At 36.2% G+C, this 18382-nt stretch overlaps 1 protein-coding gene across 4 annotated transcripts in view; it reads right to left on the bottom strand.

Moving 5' to 3' along the window:
• Positions 1–2182: 2182 nt before the first annotated feature.
• The window catches only part of LOC106883165 (ATM interactor), an 18463-nt gene continuing 2263 nt past the window's right edge, over positions 2183–18382 (bottom strand). Inside the window, exons 1-7 of one of the 4 annotated variants that reach the window (XM_014934093.2) lie at positions 16557–16886; positions 12856–12895; positions 11894–12090; positions 9998–10141; positions 8305–8516; positions 6108–6886; positions 2183–4877 (exon numbers count right to left, since the gene is read on the bottom strand). In XM_014934093.2, coding sequence (XP_014789579.1) covers positions 2947–4877; positions 6108–6886; positions 8305–8516; positions 9998–10141; positions 11894–12046 — 3219 coding nt within the window. In that variant the 5' untranslated portion in view covers positions 12047–12090; positions 12856–12895; positions 16557–16886 and the 3' untranslated portion in view covers positions 2183–2946. Of the gene's footprint in view, positions 4878–6107; positions 6887–8304; positions 8517–9997; positions 10142–11893; positions 12091–12855; positions 12896–16556; positions 16887–18382 lie in introns of those variants that run through there. The other 3 variants (XM_014934099.2, XM_014934085.2, XM_014934106.2) reach the window with 3 other exon arrangements.

Raw genomic sequence — 18382 nt, 5'->3', positions numbered from 1 at the left:
AAACTGTGCTGGTGGCATGTAAAAAGTACCATTCAAGCGTGATCGTTACCAGCGTTGCCTTACTGGCACTTGTGTCGGCATGTGAAAAAAATATTTGAGCGAGGTCCTTGCCAGTGCTGCTGGACTGGCTCCTGTGCAGGTGGCACGTAAAAACACCATTTGAGCATAGCCGTTGCCAGTACCGCCTGACTGGCCTTCATGCCGGCGGCACATAAAAGCACCCACTACATTCTCGAAATGGTTGGTGTTAGGAAGGGCATCCAGCTGTAGAAACTCTGCCAGATCAGATTGGAGCCTGGTGCAGTCTCCTGGTTTGCCAGTCCTCAGTCAAATCGTCCAACCCATGCTGGCATAGAAAGCGGACGTTAAATGATGATGATGAAAACCAATACAAATTGAATAAAACATTCCATATCATTACCTTCTGTTTTTCCCACAAAAACTGCAAAGTTATGGGGATATAAACAAACCAACACTGGTTGTCAGAGTGATGGTGGGTTAAAATATTCATAGCCTGACCATGACACCCTCATAGAATGTGACCAAATGAGGTTTATTTTTCAGCATAATGACCCCTGCAGTCCACACACATCTTCCGTTGGTGTTGTAGTGCTTGGATCCCATCAGTGAAGACGTCTTCATCATCTCGTGGTAAAAAAAAAGTCATCAACAGTGGATGTGATGTCATCATCACTGTGATACTGCTTCTTAGCTAAGTGTCTTTTATGTTATGGAACAGATAATAGTTATATGGGAAAATAATCAGGAGAATATGGAGTGTTATCAACCAGTCACAGTCATTTGAAACCAAGGACTTATATGCTGGAGCATTGTCCTAAGGAAACAAGACCTCTTTCATCAATTTTCCTGGGTATTAGATCTTGATAACCTTTCATAACTGCCTCAACAAGTTGGCATAGAATTCTCCATTGACGGTGTGGTCCTTTTGAAGACAGTCAATAAACACAATGCTTTTTGCATCCCAAAAAACTGAAGCCATCACCTTCTCTACAGATGAAACAACGTTGGCCCTCTTTGGAGCAGGTGAGGAGGGTGTTTCCACTGCATGGATTGTCTTTTTGTCTCTGGTTCAAAGTGATGAAGCCAACACTCATTCTGGCTTAGGAAACATTCAAGGAAACTGGCTGGATCTGCCTGAAACAATGTCAGATTTTTTTCCCATGATGTGATCAGCCTGGTGCTCTTTTGATCAGGTGTCAGATGTATTACCACTTTGTCATGCCAAGTTCATTGTGCTGAATAATCTCAACTCTCTCAGAGGATATGCTAATAGAATTGGTTACTTGATTTATAGTCAATCACCTGTCATCCATCACCAATTGGTGAAAACAATCAATGTTTTCCTTGTGATGGCAGTTGCATCCAAACCCAGGGTCATCTTCAAGACTCTTCTTTCCCCACCTAAATTCAGATACCCACTTATGCACTGTTGATAAAGCAGGAGCATCATTCCCTAATGTAACAACCATGCCAGCACATACACATATATACACAACATGCTTCTTTCAGTTTCTGTCAACCAAATCCACTCACAAGGCTTTGGTCAGCCTGAGGCTATAGTAGAAGACACTTGCCCAAAGCACCATGCAGTGAGACTGAAATGGAACCACGTGGTTGGAAAGCAAGCTTCTTACCACACACACACACACACACATATATGACAAACTTCTACACTGTTTACATCAAACCAAATCCACTCACAAATCATTGGTCGGCTTGGGGCTATAGGAAAAGACACTTGGCTAAAGTTCCACACAGTGAGACTGAGCCCAAAACCACTTGGTTGCAAAGCTAGCTTCTTAACCACACAGCACTGCTTGAACCTATGCAGTATGTTGTACTGTTAAAGATGTGATGTGAATGGACAACAAGTGTGAAATAAAAAAGAGCTGTAATCAGAAAGTGTAAAGTAGGTTGCAACAGAGAAAGACCTAGAAAGACATAGGAAGAAATTATGAATTCATATCTCAATATGTTAAACCCTGTAAATAAGATGATGCAGAAACAGGAGGTTTGATATGCCAGATGACAGACCTATCAAACCTATCCCAATAGAAACTAAATACAGATGCAATGACAATGATATTGTTGATTCAGTAAATTCAAAATAAGATGTAAGATAAATGCTGATGCATTAAGAATGGTAATAAGCAAAACCATATTTGATATGTTCAATGTATCTTTACTTGAAACCAATATCATTAAATTTGCAAAATAAAATATACAATAATCAGAACACTAAATTTGTTCTGTTTTGCCTTTTCTGTGTTTGTTTTTTAAATTATTATCACATGGAAACAAAAAACAAAAAAAACATCAAGTGTTTAAACAAACGTACAATTAAAAAATAAATAAATAAATAAACAAACAAACTATATCTTGAAAATGAAGAGGATAGCTAATGGTGGTTCAGAAATTCTGAAATCCATGATCCGACATAACTATAATTAGTTGTTTTAAGTGCATTATTAATTCTTAGAAATCTAAACAAATTACATATTATTATAGAGAAAGATTATATATTTCTTGTGCTTATTTTATAGATACTGAAGGGATAAAAGGAAAATAAAAATAGTCAAATTCAAGTTTAGAATAAAGAGGGCTGATATTAATAGCTACAAAATACTTAGTCTAACACTTTAACCTTGCTACCTTACTACTCTATGCAACAGAATAAAATTAAAACAAAATTATTTTCTGTTATAATTAGCACAAAAACAAGATGTATTTTGATAATTTATCAGTCAATTAAGACACAAGTAGTTTCTAAAAACAAAACCCTGTCTTAATTCAGTGAATTATTTAATACTTTGTAGTGTAATTTCTGTCTATCATTTTTTTATCACTCTGCTCAAATATTATAACAAATAGTAGATGCAACAATGACGAAAAACAGAATATTTTAGCTGCTGTTTTTGTTTACACTTAAGAATGAAAGCCACAGAGAAAGTCTTCTAGCTCTCCAAATGTTGTTTGTGTATGTGAATCAGTGAGAAAAGTATCCAGATCCATCATGGTAAAGCCAGTTTGGGTTTCCATATCAGAGAACTCGACATCTTGACTGAGATTGAGATTTGAAAATGTTGTTTGGGTTCCTGCAGTAATCAGACAGCGACTTTCTACTGAATCAAGATCTCCAGCTGTCGTCTGAGTTTCAATGTCAGAGAATTCAAGTCCAAGTAAGAATGTATCATCAACAGCCGTTTGGGTTTCCATGTTGTTTCCAAACAAGTCCAATATGTCTTCAACAGTTTGTGTGTGCATGTCGATGACAGATGAGGATCGCGAGTGTTCAGAATTGTTCAACAGAGCTTCAATGTTGTTGTCTAATGCAAGCGTCTGTACTTCACTGTTAGCCACCATTGGTGGGAACTCTCTAGAAATCAATGGATTACATTCAGCACTTGAAAGAGAACTCATAGAAATTCTGTTTCTAGCATCTTCTATCACATCATTCATAGACGTTGAGCTATCTTTGTTCTCCGCATCATTCAAAATATCATTGGTTGTGTTGTAGAAACTGCTGGCAGTTGAAGACATATCAGTGTAATGGTTAATGCAGGAATCTGTACCAACACCTTTCTCAGAGCTAAATAGTTTTTCAGAAAGACTTTGATTACACTGAACTGGACTAACATTTGGATTGCTTAAATAGAATTCGCCAGATGGGAAGTTCATCTCAGCATTCTTTGTAGAATCAAAGTAGATTTTCTCTGATTGTGTCTCGTTATCTCCAGTCATTCTGTTCTCCAGAGAACTATTAAAGAATGACTTGTTGGATATGTTTCTTATATCTGAATTTTGAGAGATTTTATTTTTCTTCTTAGCAGATTCTGGTTGAATAAGATAATTATCAGTGTTGTTATTCCTGTTAGTAGTGTTGAGTCTTTTATCAAATGATAACAATGATGCATCAGTTATATCCAAAGGAGGTGTTGTTGATGTGGTAAAAGCCTGCACATTGTCAAAAGATTCCATCTGAGGATATTTTAGGGCATCACTGGAGTCCCCAATATCAGCGAAACTAGTGCTACTGTACAAAATTGGATCTTTGTCAACCAAAGAATTCAACAAGTTAGTAGTATTTTCTTGATTATTTCTTTGATTATCTTCTGATTCTTGATTTATGTTCTGTAAATTGGAAAAACTAGCCAAAGCACCATGGTGTTGCCTTGAAGATGAAAAACTGCTCAAGGAACACTCATTAGTGTCAAGGCTTTGATTAATAAAGCTAAAAGAGATTGCACTACTAGATTCAGATATCTCATTCTTATTTCTAATGCTTTCTACAGACTGATTGTTGACAACATTTGATTGCATTTCTTCATTTTCACATATGTAATTATCACTTGCATTTTGGTCTGCTATGGAATTCAGCAAACTTGCACAATTACTGTCATCCAAAGCTGGAGTTAATTCAGAATTAAAAGTTTGGTAATTATCAGAAGATACTTGTCTATTAATTGTTGAATCAGAGTCACTTGATAATGGAGAATAGAGTAAGTCCATGGCAGCATTAGTTTGCAGTGAAGAATTGATAGTGTTTGGTAGAGCTGCCTTTGAATTGTCAGAATCAATTGGAGGAAAGGATGATTGTTCTGTACTGGATTCTTCATTGTAAGGAGCAGCTAACTGATAGAAACTGTCCTCATTTTTGTTCATCATCTTCTGTAAGACTGAGCTGATTGTTTGGGTCTCAGTACTTTGTTGACTATTGAAGGAAGTGGTGTTATCAGACGTTACTTTCCCATTTGGCCAAGAGTTCATAAGACAAGTCATATTAGTCTGGGTTGAAATGGCTGGTACACTCTGTGATATTGTTTGAGTATGATTGTCAGTAAGTTCACTTGTTGAACCTAAGTTAAAGAAAAGGATAAATTAAAGAGATGTTTTGTAATAAATGTTGTTAATTATCAAGTTGAATAACAAAAGCAAATAATTGCTTCAATAAAAATCATACATAAATCTAAAAGCAATTAAATAACAAAATCTTTTTGTGCAAGATAATCTTGTACAATAATAATAATAATAATTAAGCAATAGTCTTATTTATGTTAATTTAAGATGGTATGGTTCTTGAAGTGTAAAGCTGTCAGAAAAATAAATTTTTTTCTGTAACATTTTTGGTTTGGTCAGAAGGGGCAATACTGTAGCCTTTGTACAGCCTTTGAAACTGGTGAAACTTATGCAGTTAACATTCCACTTGAACAACTACAAGAAAAAACTGCAACAAAAGCAAAGGCAAGGCAGGAATTTCATGGAATAAACATTCTGTGGAGGAAGGTCCAGGTATAATGATTAGTAGACAGCCTGGAAGAGGATATGATACAGGAGACAAGAGGATATATGTTGGGGTTAAAAGTGCCTGAATAAGGTGGCACAAGACCAGTTAGCTACAAGAAGCAAAAGCTACAGTAGTAGTAGTAGCAGAAAAGGTAGAAGAGACAACGCATCAGTGAGCCAGAGTATAGAATATGTTCATGAGCAACTTCATACCAATGAAGTTTCCTTTGAATTAGTTCATGTTGTGTGTGTGTGTGTGGTGTGCATACACATACATGCATGTATAGCAGTAGCACTGTCCCAGATGTAGAAGCAGAACTCCATTGTTTGTCTTGAGTAGTTGGTGGGGATGATGAAGTATTTTCTGGTTCTGAAGGCCAGTCTTTGTAACACAGTTTGGCTATGTTGAGGATATGCACTTCCCAGAAAAGATCCTCAGTGATGACGAGGCCTAGCATTTGTAGTGATCTTGAGGATTCTTGTTGCATGCTATTTCTAATGTTTAAGGGGGTGGTGGCCAGTGCTTTCTTCATGTCTGTAGCGATTGGTGTCTTAGTCCTGTCAAAAGTGACAAGAGAGGTATGACACCACTGAAAGACGTTTTTGAGGTTTCTTTTAATGAAATCAATGTAGATTTGGTATGAAGTGTCTGGGTCACATATGAATGATGCTTGGGTGTGGAAGTTTAGAAAGAACTGAACGGTGGTTATCATTTGCGTATGATTGTAGATTGTTAGAGGTGACCTCATATATAGTGTTAAAGAGTGAGTTTATGGTCAAAAATGCATAAGAAATGTATTTACCTGTGTCTTTGAAAAGAAGTAAATTCTGAGTATTTTCATGGATTTGTATTTCATCCAAATTTTCTTGCCAAGAAAAAGAGTGTCGCCTTTTCTTCCACTTGGAAGATTTAACATCCATTGTTTGGGTATGGCTAGACTCTGTATTTTGATTCTTTGCTACTTTGCAATGAGAGTTAGCTTGAGATGCTTGGGAGACCTGTTGGATAGGTATTTGTGCTGAAGACATAGCTGTTGTAAGGATATAATCACCCATTGTCTGAGTCCCCACCATATTGTGAAGAGATTTCTTTTTCACAGGTGGTACACTTACTGCAGTTTGGATACCTGTGGACGATGTAAATTTGTTCAATGAATAAATAGCATCTTCAGACAATCTTTTGACAGATTTTTGGTTTATACCTGCAAATAGAGTACTGTCTGTTTGGTCATTGGTCCTCTTGTACAGGTGACTCTCTAAAGCAGGATAGGATATCACTGTGTTATCTAATGGGTTCTCAGTTTGAATGCATACATTGTTTGACTCAGTCAAATGAGTTTTATTCAATCCTGTATTTAAAAGCTGAGTAAAACTGCTTGTTCCATCACTACTTACAACTAATGGCTCTGATCTTGAAAGTAATGTAGTTTTAATAACTGGTTTGGGAAGTAAAGGTCTCAGCTGAGATGTTGTAAAAGTTGTTGGAGTAACCTTTTTAGCAGACTGTGAAGTAGGTGCAGATGGTGATGTATGTAAGATGATAAAAGTTGGAGCAACGCTGACAGGTGTTGTCTTTCCTGATCTGAAAAAACAAAAGCAGATATACTTAATTCTAAGCCTTCACTTTATAAAACTACCTAATTAGTGCTGTTCTGACAATTTTACTTACACAGAGATGCAACTATAGACTAAATGCATAGTTTACAATGCGTCTTTTGACATTAACACTGGAATCAAACATTTGCAAAGAGACTACAGAATTATTATATATTTAAAAAAAAAACACAAAACCAGATAAAAATTGTGGTTATATAAGATTTATCAAAGGATAAAATTTGCATGATTATATTCATAGTTATGGAAAATATATCAAGAGTGTAGATTGCAACCTTATACCCATCCAACTCTTAGTCATTTCCCTAGCTCTCAACCCTTCCCTATTTATTGTATTATTCTGCTGCTCATCCCTTTCTTTTCCCTCAGCAATTTCTATTGATATTCATGCCTTATTCTTATTACAGTTGTCCTCCATTCATATGTCCTATCAGCCATCCCGACCCTTGTTTATCCTTTACTACTAGTAGATTCACCATTACTTCCTATATCTAACTATCTCTCAACTCACCTTGCACACTCTCGAACCATTATCCCTCCACTACCATTTTTGATATTCTGTCCCCATGCTCTCTTCTATTCACCGCCTTGTACCTTAAGGGTAGGCTTGGACACTTTGTCACCACCATTTTCATCTCTTTTTCCATCTCCACTTCAATTACCTCCACCTGACCTCATATAATATGAAGTAGTTATATATTTCCCTTACAACAACAAACCTGTTCCTGTCCCATCATACCTTAACTTCTCAACACATTGCATAAAACCACCTCCCTCTCTCCTATGTTCCTTATCAGTGAGTGGAACTCTTTAGTCTAGCAAATTACATGGCAACATCACTAGTGTTGGTACCACAGAAAAATACCCAGTACATTTTGTAAAGTGGTTGGCATGAAGAAGGGCATCCAGCTACAGAAACCATGCTGAACTGAGATAATAGAGCAAAACGAATTTGGTGAGAAAGTAGAATTTGACTAAATTAGTTATTAATAATTTTAAGAATCATTTTGTAATTATTGGTGAGTCTTCTTGGTAAACTTGAGCCCAAGGAAGATAATTCTGCAATTTCTTCCTGAACAACCTGCACAGATGATTTTTTTGATAGTGATTAAATGTTTGTGCTGTATATGAGCTCACTCCCTCCATCAAATCAACATTGCTTACACAGGTGCATGGTGTGCCATGCATCAGATGTTGAAGTGATCACAGAGTAATGGGAAATGAAGTGTTTTGCTCAAGCACATAACACACCACCCGGTCTGGAAATCAAAACCGCAAACTCATAATAATCATAAATACAGCACCTTAACCACTAGGCCATAGTAAATACTGAAGAATCCGTAGACAGAAAGAGAAACAAGAAGCTAAGGAAATTTAAAGATTTACCTAATATTTTTGCATTCAGCTGGAATCTCATGTTGCTTGAGATTGCAATGGTTGATAGTTGCCTCTGCACTGCTGAAAGGGCAATCACAGGTCTTGCAACGGAAGATCATGCCACATGTTGCAAAGTGTCGGCGACAATCCCGATCCAATCCAAAGCCCTGACCACATTTTGGACACTTGTGTTTCTTGTCAGCATGAACCTTCATGTAATGCTGGTCAAAATAAAAAAATACAAAAGTTATTAAATATGTTCTAATACAGATTTACATAAATTAAGGATTTTAACAAAATTTAAATTGTATCCAACATAAGAAAGCATTGGAGATTTTCAGAATTATTAAAGTGTGAGACAAAATGCCTTGCAATATTTTATGGTTAGGAGTTAGTGACATTTTGACCATCTTTATGTTCAAGTTCCACTGGGGTCAACTTTATCATTTATCATTTTGGTGTTGGCAAAATAAGTACCAGTTGAACATTGGGTTGATGTAAGTTACTTACTCTTCCTCTAAATATTGCTGGCCCTGTGCCAAAATTTGAACTCAATATTTTGTTATGGCTCTTTACATTATGAATTCAAACTTTACTACAGTCAATTTATCATAGGTCCTTCTGGTACCAATGCAATTGATCTTTTATCATACCTACATTTATGGCCTTTTGTCTATTCAAGACTCAGTCGTCGTCATCGTCACCGTCATCATTCAATGTCCTCTTTCCATACTGGCATGGGTTGGACGGTTTGACTGAGGACTGGCGAGCCAGATGGCTGCACCAGGCTCCATCGAATTTGCAGTGCTGTCATCGAATTTGATTTCGATTTCACTTGACTCAACAGGTCTTCGCAAGCAGAGTTTAGTGTCCAATGAAGGAAAGGTACGCATAAGTGGGCTGGTTACACCACTGGCATAGGCCACGGGTTATGGTCTCACTTGGCTTGCTGGGTCTTCTCAAGCACAGCATATTTCCAAAGGTCTCAGTCACTAGTCGTTGCCTCAGTGAGGCCTAATGTTCGAAGGTCGTGCTTCACTACCTCATCCCAGGTCTTCCTGGGTCTACCTACTGAGAATTTGCATGTTGCACATTCCTCAACTATTAAGCCTGCATCTTTATATTGTATGAATTTAACAAGTCTGCACAGCAACATGCCTTTCATTATTTTTTTACAGTAACTCATTTGTGGCATTTAAGTTTGCTCAGGGCATTTTGATAAGGTACCTAATTCCAGTTGTTTCATTTTTAGCCTAACTGGAAATAAGAACCAACTCTAACTTCATAGTTGAGTGATTTGAAAAATAACAAGTAAGATATTCAAATAAATGCCCTCATACTAACAGAATAGCAAAGGCTTTCAGAATAAGCATACATATGTAGATATGATTCACATATTTATATAAATGAGCCAATAAGGGAGCCTCTTACATAACCACTAGACCAGTTAGAAATAATAGCCAAATACCACTGAAACCATATTTTATAATCTCAAAAAATTGCCATATTAGAGAAATAAGAAGTTTTTAATAGATTTGTCTAGAAATAAGATGAGACTGTCTTAGCTGGAATATTTTATTAAAATCTGCTTCATCAAAGGTGATCTGGGACTAATCAATAATATCATATATAAATAAACATTTGTGAATGAGTGAAAAAAATATTTCCAAAAATTAAGAAAAAAAATTATAAATAAACTCACCTGCTTCAGTAGCTTTTTGGATGCAAAATGCCTTTTTGATGAAACATTGTATACACAGCTTTGTACTGGACAGTGGTATTGTTTGATCACATTTTGTGAATGATTATCACTGCAATTGTTGTCCAAATCATTCTTATCAGATCTCTGAAGAGAAATTAACATTGCCTTCCTTTATGATTCATCCAGAAATGTAAACAAAAATCTAATACCATACTGATCTAGTATATATAAATCACAGTATGTGTGTGTATAATGGTTAACACATACATTTCCTCAATTCTCAACCAATTTTCTCCAAAATTTACATACACATCAATTATGTTCCAAGGATGGTCATGAACCACAACATTTTGCCCAGAGCTCCCACATAAATGGACGTAAAGGGACATAGTTTTTCATATGCAGGGCCGTCCATACTTTTTAAAATCTTTTTTATAAAAGTAAAAGAATTTTTTCTATTTATTTATTTCAACTGTCCACCTGTGTGGTGACCCAGTCAGGAAACAGGATTTGGAAGCTGTCAACATTACTGAAATGAAAAATCAAGCTGACCACATACACATTGCCAAAAGATCTCAACAACACAAGAACTTCCATTCAATCATTATGAACTATGCTGTTAGATGTACTTGCATAATGATGATGATGATTATATTTATACTATATGTGATTATGTAACATTACTGATAATACGCAAAGCCTTTAACTGTATATCTATACACCTACATATACACTTACACAGCATTAACTCTATCTGAATGCAAATCAATGTTTTACTGACAAAGAGTAACATTTTGCCAAGATTGACACATGCGTGCAAGCTTGTGCTGCTCACAGACATAATCTCTTGTACTCATTTGCTAGTTTCAGTCACTGAATTGTGCTCATGCTGGGGCAAAGCTTCCAGGAGTTTTTAGTGACTCATATAACCAATCCAATCTATTTCAGCCTAACAGCTATTTTATTGAATCCTGTTTGTCTAACTGCAAGATTATAAGACATAAGGAGACATGACACAACACTGGTTTTTAGACAGACATATATATATATATGAGTATATATATATATATATATCATCATCATCATCATCATCATCATTTAACGTCCGCTTTCCATGCTAGGATGGGTTGGACGATTTAACTGAGGACTGGCGAACCAGATGGCTGCACCAGGCTCCAGTCTGATCTGGCAGAGTTTCTACAGCTGGATACCCTTCCTAATGCCAACCACTCAGAGAGTGTAGTGGGTGCTTTTACATTCCACCGGCATGAAGGCCAGTCAGGCAGTACTGGCAATGGCTACGCTCAAATGGTGTTTTTTATGTGCCACCTGCACAGGAGCCAGTCCAGCGGCACTGGCAACGACCTCACTCGAATGTCTTTTCACGTGCCACCGGCAAAGTACCAGTAAGGCAATAATGTGTAAATAAACAGAAGATACTTCATTTTGACCTGTATACTTCCAGCTGCCTGGTTAGTAGTACTTACTGATCACACATCACATTGAAGTGATGATTAGTCAGAAGCGTGTTCAGCAGTGCCAGTGGCATATAAAAAGCACCTTTCAAGCACTGGGCCTCAGTGAGGCAATGACACATGACCAAGACCTTTGGCAATATGCTGTGCTTGAAAAGAAGACCCATTACGCAAAGTGAAATCGTAGTCCTGGCAGATACTGGTATCATGCAACTGGCATGTAAAAGCAGCCAGTACACTCTGAGTGGTTGGTGCTAGGAAGGGCATCCAGTCATAGAAACCATGGCAAATCTGAGTGGAGTCTGGAGCAACCCCTCAGCTTACCAGCCCTGGTCAAACCATCCAACCATGCCAGCATAGACAACGGATGTTAAATGATGATGTATAAACTGTCCAAATATGATAAAAGTAATTCACTTACCTCTGTTATCCTGTGGGTTTTTGAAAGGTGAATACGTAGAGAGCCTGCATGAGGTAAGATGCTTGAGCAGCCGTGTACTGGACATGGAATGTTCACCCGGACAACAGACAATTCTTCAGGGTTAGGACACACTTTAATTACACTGCTGACCATCCTTCTTGTAGCAGATACACAGCATCAGATAACTGATTGTTTACCTGAAATCATTTGTAAGGATTACCATGATATTCTATAAAACAGTGCACAGTGGTGGAAGTAGGGTAAGATAAAACAAAAACTGTATGAATGTATATGTACATGCATATACATCATCATCATTTTATGCCTGCTATCCTATGTTGGCATGGGTTGGAAGAATCATTATGGTCTGGGCCAGTTCCTATTTGGATTTAAGCCCTCCTAGACAAGTTAAAGGCCAAACCTCACTCATATATTCCATTTTTGACTTCCTTCTCACAACTGGACACTCTTCCTGTTGTAAAGCATTTTACCGAGAACACTGGGTATATTTTATCGTAGCACCAGAACTAGAAGGGTTGTCTTGTCTTCAGTAAGACTAATGAGTGCTCTCTACTCAATGTTGTCTCTGTTCATCACTTTACAGGTTGCACTGGATGACTTTTAAACATGAAATTTGTATTCAAGAGGTTGCTTGGCCCCCAACAAGGCTAGAATGTTTTCTTCATCCTACATTGTCTCCATTCCAACATGCAAGTAGGTAGATACATACACATACACACACAAACATACATATACACACAAACATACATATATACACACACATACAAACACATATACTTACACACATACACACACAGATAGATAGATACCAATGAAATAGATTTGAAGTTTGAATGTAAAGAAATTCTTTTTCATAAAATAGTGTGTGCATAGTATTATTTGCCTGTATGTAACATAAAACAAATCTGAAGATAATTATTTCAAAATGATCAGGAACTTACACTGAATAATTAAAGGCAAATGATCACATTTTCTTCAGAGCTGTGAAAAGGAAATGCAATATAAATAACCTCAATCCAGGGAATAGTTGAAATTCTATAAATGATAATTAACAAGGAAAACGATACTAAAAACTATGAGGAAAATTCTTTAAATTGCTGTCATTTTTATGTTGTCATTACAATTGTTGTTTGTGCACACACATCCACAGATTGTGTATGTTTGTTAATTACAAAGTACATATCTGTTATCTAACAAAGTGACAATGCAAGTACAGTTGATATGGGTTTATGACTGGCAAAAAGAAACACCATACACATGAAGAAAGAAAGTATTGCAATAAAACTAAAAATAATAACTAAAGTTTTAAACATAATTTAAAGTAGATTTTAATTGCATAAAACCCAGAGTAACAGAAACTAAGCTAAGTAGCTGTGCTACAGCTCACTGCTTTCTTTAACAGCTAAAGTATTATAGGAAAGTGGGTTATACATCATTAGATGTATACCTGACTTTCCTATATAAAATTAAGAATATAACGGAACGCTGAACTCCAGACTATCAACTTAAACAACATTTATTCAGGTGGTAAATATATACATCTTTAGCTCTTGTCTGTTGTTACAGCTTCTGTGTATGTGAGCATTGTTGTTGGGACGTTGGTATGTAGATGTAAGCGAGCTGTCGAGCGTAAGTCCGAAAGATGGAGAGAGACAGCTAAACATGTCCATGCTCAATCGCTGGCCAGCAAGAAAGAGACAGAATAGAAGCGGGAATGCTTGGTTGTTGAATTCCACGCATGTGTGAGACTACGCATGCGCACAGCGTTACTACAGTATCATATTCCACCAAACCATTACAACATAGGCATAAAACAGTGTATAGTACAGTACCTGGACAAACTCCTATACCCCTCCTGATGGCTATTGATGTTGCAACTATTTCTGTGTGCACATGTGTGTTCCTTATTCTTTCCAGAGTTTAGGCAAAAAATATTGCTTTAAGGGTATAGTGCTCTGGGTTGTATATGTGTTTGATTGTTGTGAGGTGGAGGTTATGTAGTGGCACAAACTGTAGAGATGGAAAGCTTGCTTTGGTAACAAACTATGCACATTCTGCATTCAGCTTGTATGTCTTTTTTTTTTTTTTTTAGTATTTTTGTTTCATTGTGTATGCAGGTGGCCTCAGTATAACCTGCTATGATACGTAGTATGGTATGGTATCTTGTGTTCTTTGTGGTTCATTGTAGGAAGATTGTAGGCAGATGTACGGCTGACAAAGTCCATGATGGATACAATATAATATTTATATTCAGTTACAATTGTTTTATTCTGCTATTCAGATGTGGTACTTGTGATTGTTCTATGTATACTTGTGTGTGAATTTGCTTTCTTTACTATGTACATTGTGGAAGAGTTGTATCGCCTAGCTAGAATTTTTGTCTTCTATGAGTGAGTGGTATGTTTATGTTGTTGAATGTGATACATGGTTGTATTTGATATTTGCTGATAAGAAAGGAGACACTACATTTTCTAGGTGCTACTTCTAGTCTATTGTTGCAGAGCCAGGTGATTTAAACAGTACTAGAATGCTTTTGCAGCAGTGTGATATCAGAGTAAGAAACTGCCAATATATTCTGTAGAGATGTAGGAAGCTTGAGTAACTACAGGTGGAGTACAGTGAGCGAGAGGACATATTTGTGAAATTTCAAATTTTGGAAACTAAATTTTAGGGTTAGTCAGGGTTGTTCTTGTGACAACCTGACAGGTAGTTTGCTAACCAGCATTTTATATTGTTTAAGCAAGTGTTGAGTATTTTTCACATGAGCAGCTACCAGAGAATGGAGTGGAAAGCTTGGTTGATGTAGATCAGTGGTTCTCAGTCAGTTTTTATCAATGGACCCCTTTGATTACTATTTTATTCTGGTGTACCCCATAGACATTTGATGTTAAAAAACTAGTTTTAGACATACTTATTTCAAAATTCCTATTTTGTTTTTCACACATTAACTAGGTTAAGCTGAGATATGTAAAACGTTAGGGAATGAAACCCATCAGTTTCTTGCAATAAATACATCTGAAGCAAAATTTTTTCATGGACCCCTAAAATACCACTGTGGAGCCCCATTTTACTATTTAGCTTGCAAGGAACCCCAAAAGCCTTACATGAATCCTGGTTGAGAACCATTGATGTAGATGGTAGTTAGGATGATGCATGTGGGTGGGGGGTTTCTGTTGTTGAATCTGACATGTATTTTTCTGTGTTAAGTTTGTCAGTATCGTAGTGGTCTCAACCCAAGTTGTAATTTAGAAAGGTGTATGATTTAATGTTGTCAAGGATGAGCCTTTTTACAATTTTTCCATGGTGTGCATAGCAGGCTGTTAGGTTGAGTTAGTGTAATGCTACTTCACTTGAATTTTTGTTGGTCTTTAGAATTGTTATAATCTTAAACAATTTCCAGATTCTGCGAATTTGACCGTTCTGGAACAAGCAGACATGGATGCTGGTGAAAGTAACGATTCCTTCAGTCTCTACGTGCTTTAGGTGAACGCTGGAGGTTCCAGAGACGTTAGAAGAATGACAACGGTAGGCAAGTGACCCAATGTACATTTAATTGAATTTTATCCCAGTTAAGGGAATGAAATGCTCAAACGACTACTACCACTCAATTACTTCGATTACAGTTATAATTATGTGCTTTTATCGAACGCCGCTTTAACTGGATTTAATACTGACCATTTTTGAAAAAAGGACAAAAAAAAAAAATTCAACGAAGGACTTGCATAACCTATACAACAAACATGCCCAGAAAAAATAATTTATCCCCTTATTAATTACATGAAAATTACTAGGCACAGTTTCGGACTCTGCTGAAAGCTATTTCATTCGCCTTTTGATGTTTTGCATTCAAATCCCTACGTATTTCACAAAAACATAAGTACCAGTGTGGATTACGAAAACAATTCATTCGATTTTACTCCCTTCCTGTATATAACCTTGTTTGTGCTTTATAATAATTTACCTAATTTTAAAAATCTCTTTTACAAGCAATCCAGTCTGGCTTTGGAGTTGTTCCATTCTATTCTCAATTTTTCCCCAAATTCGGTTGTGTGGCCTCTAGTTTATCTCATTTAATTATTCGATCTCGGATACATATATATATATATATGACCCTACTTTTGTGCGTAAAAATCAGTAACATATTTTATTTTCTTACCCACTTTTTATTTTTTTACACTGAAATATATTGTACCCCGCCCCCTATTTTTGACTTCGATGTTTTCTATGGAATTTTCATGAGTAAATGCAAGTCATTATCATCTGTAGAAACTATATCCACATCACTAGTTCTTATGCAGTTTTCATAAATCAATGAAACCTTACTTCTATGCATCATTGTTCACAGAAATTTTCAATTTTTTGGGGTTTTTTTTTTTTTGGTTTGTTCTTGTAGTGAAAATAGAAATTATAAATAATTATTATTACAGAAATGATCAAAAAGTTAAAGTTATAAAATATTTAGTCGTCACTAAAGTTGAATTCATAATATCGTGGCGTGAAAAAGCGCAATTAAAGATATGTTTCATCTACGATAAACACTACCACAACAATAATCCTATGTCGTAGTTAATATTAAATCCATTATCTTATTAACTCACCACGATAAAATTAATTTTAAAAAAACAACATTTGGTATATATACCTTGTGTGTATCATTTGATATTAGGTGGTTCAAAATACCTGGTAAATGCCAATAAGGTTAATCATTTTATAAAAATATTCTGTCGAAGTAGTTGACATGTCAGCACAAAACATCCAATGTTTACCGGCGTTGATCGAATCAGTAAACCGGAAATGATGATAGTTAGCTCCCTTAGGCAAGGTTTGAACAACTTCTCTGGTCTTCCAATTTGATTATTTATTTATTAAGGCAGCGAGTTGGCTGAATTGTTAACGCGTTGAACAGAATGCTTAGCGGCATTTTTTCCAGCATCACGTTCTAAGTTTAAATTCCAGGATCGATGTTATCAACTAGTCCCCTCTTCCAAATTTTCAGGCTTTGTGCCTACAGTAGAAATAATGGTAATTTTTCAGATTAACACCCGCACGATCTTCACTAGGGTGTTAGGGTCAGGGTTAGGGTTACGGTTAGGGACGGAATTCCCTAACCCTAACACCTTAACCGTAACCCTAAACCCTGACCCTAAAACCCTAACCCCCTAGTGAAGATCGTGCGGGTGTTAATCTGAAAAAATTACCGAAATAATAATTATTAAGAATGTGGTTAGCTGGCGAAATTGTTAGCATGTTTTACGTTCTGGGTTAAAAATTCCACCGAGGCCGATTTTGCCTTTCACCCTTTCAGGGATTATAAAAGAAGTACTAGTTGAGCGCTGGGATCGATGTACGACTAGCTGCCTCCCATAAAATTGCAGGCACATGCGCCTATAGTAGAAAGAATAATTTGATTTTTAAAAAAAAACACACACTTACTAACGATATTAATATTTCTTATTTCATAATTTAAGAATAGAAGAATTTTGTTGAATATCTACAATCCATTTACTTCCAAAGCAATCTTTCAAATTTAGATTTAAACTAGAAAATTTTACTTCAGTAGTATCGGCCTCAATATATTCTTCATTAATTTTCATATCAAATATGTTTATATTTCATTTCATTGCCTTACAATTTGTTTTTGTAACATATTGCTGCTTTCATTCCAAGGGGACAGATGCAGACTATTTATTGTATTTACGCACAAATAAAGCATTTCGAAATTTCAGCCATTCCTCCAGTACTCTGCTTGTTATAATTTGGAGCAAATTTAGCTTACAGCTGTTTCCAGTAGTCATTATCGGTACATTACTGACAGGTTTACTCAATTTATTGATCAATTGAAGCAAATTGAATAACCCAAGTAAATAGCTACTTTCGTTAGAGCCATTACAGAACGCCCTGCCTTCCATTTCCTCAAAAGAGTTATAAATCATCTTATTTAGACACTTCCTTAGTTGTAGTTATTATCCCCAGAGTAATTCTAGCGAAACAGACCCGTGATGAAAAGGAATTCCAAATATTACTACCTCGTCTACTTTTGTTTTTCAAATATCGTATATCTAAGATTATATTATCCATTGAAAAGTCAAGGAAAATTTAGCAGATTGAGGCTCTCTTGTTGGCATTTGACTTCCGGCGAAGGTAAAGTATACGCGCCCCCCAGTACTTAGGAATAAGGTTTAAGGTTACGCCGGGTATGGGTGGTGTACGTATTCTTTACCTCCGCCTTGATTTCCTTGGTTTACTCATAGAATGTCTTTGGGAAATATTTGGACACTTCTAATTTCATTGCAGGTAAAAAGATGAATATTATGAATAAAACTACACCATGCCCTTCAACCCATTTCATTCGAACTTGCAAACTTGCCAATTCTAAAATAATAACATTTAAAGTTAAAAATCTTTCATTAATTTTTCCTTTTAAAGTTTGATTCATTCATGTTCCAAACATCTGCTATAAAACAGACA

This window comes from Octopus bimaculoides, chromosome 1 (assembly GCF_001194135.2).
Source record: "Octopus bimaculoides isolate UCB-OBI-ISO-001 chromosome 1, ASM119413v2, whole genome shotgun sequence".
In the NCBI taxonomy this organism is placed as follows: domain Eukaryota; kingdom Metazoa; phylum Mollusca; class Cephalopoda; order Octopoda; family Octopodidae; genus Octopus; species Octopus bimaculoides.
Note: the sequence above shows the minus strand (reverse complement) of the source record. Positions and strands in the feature narration are given on the sequence as shown.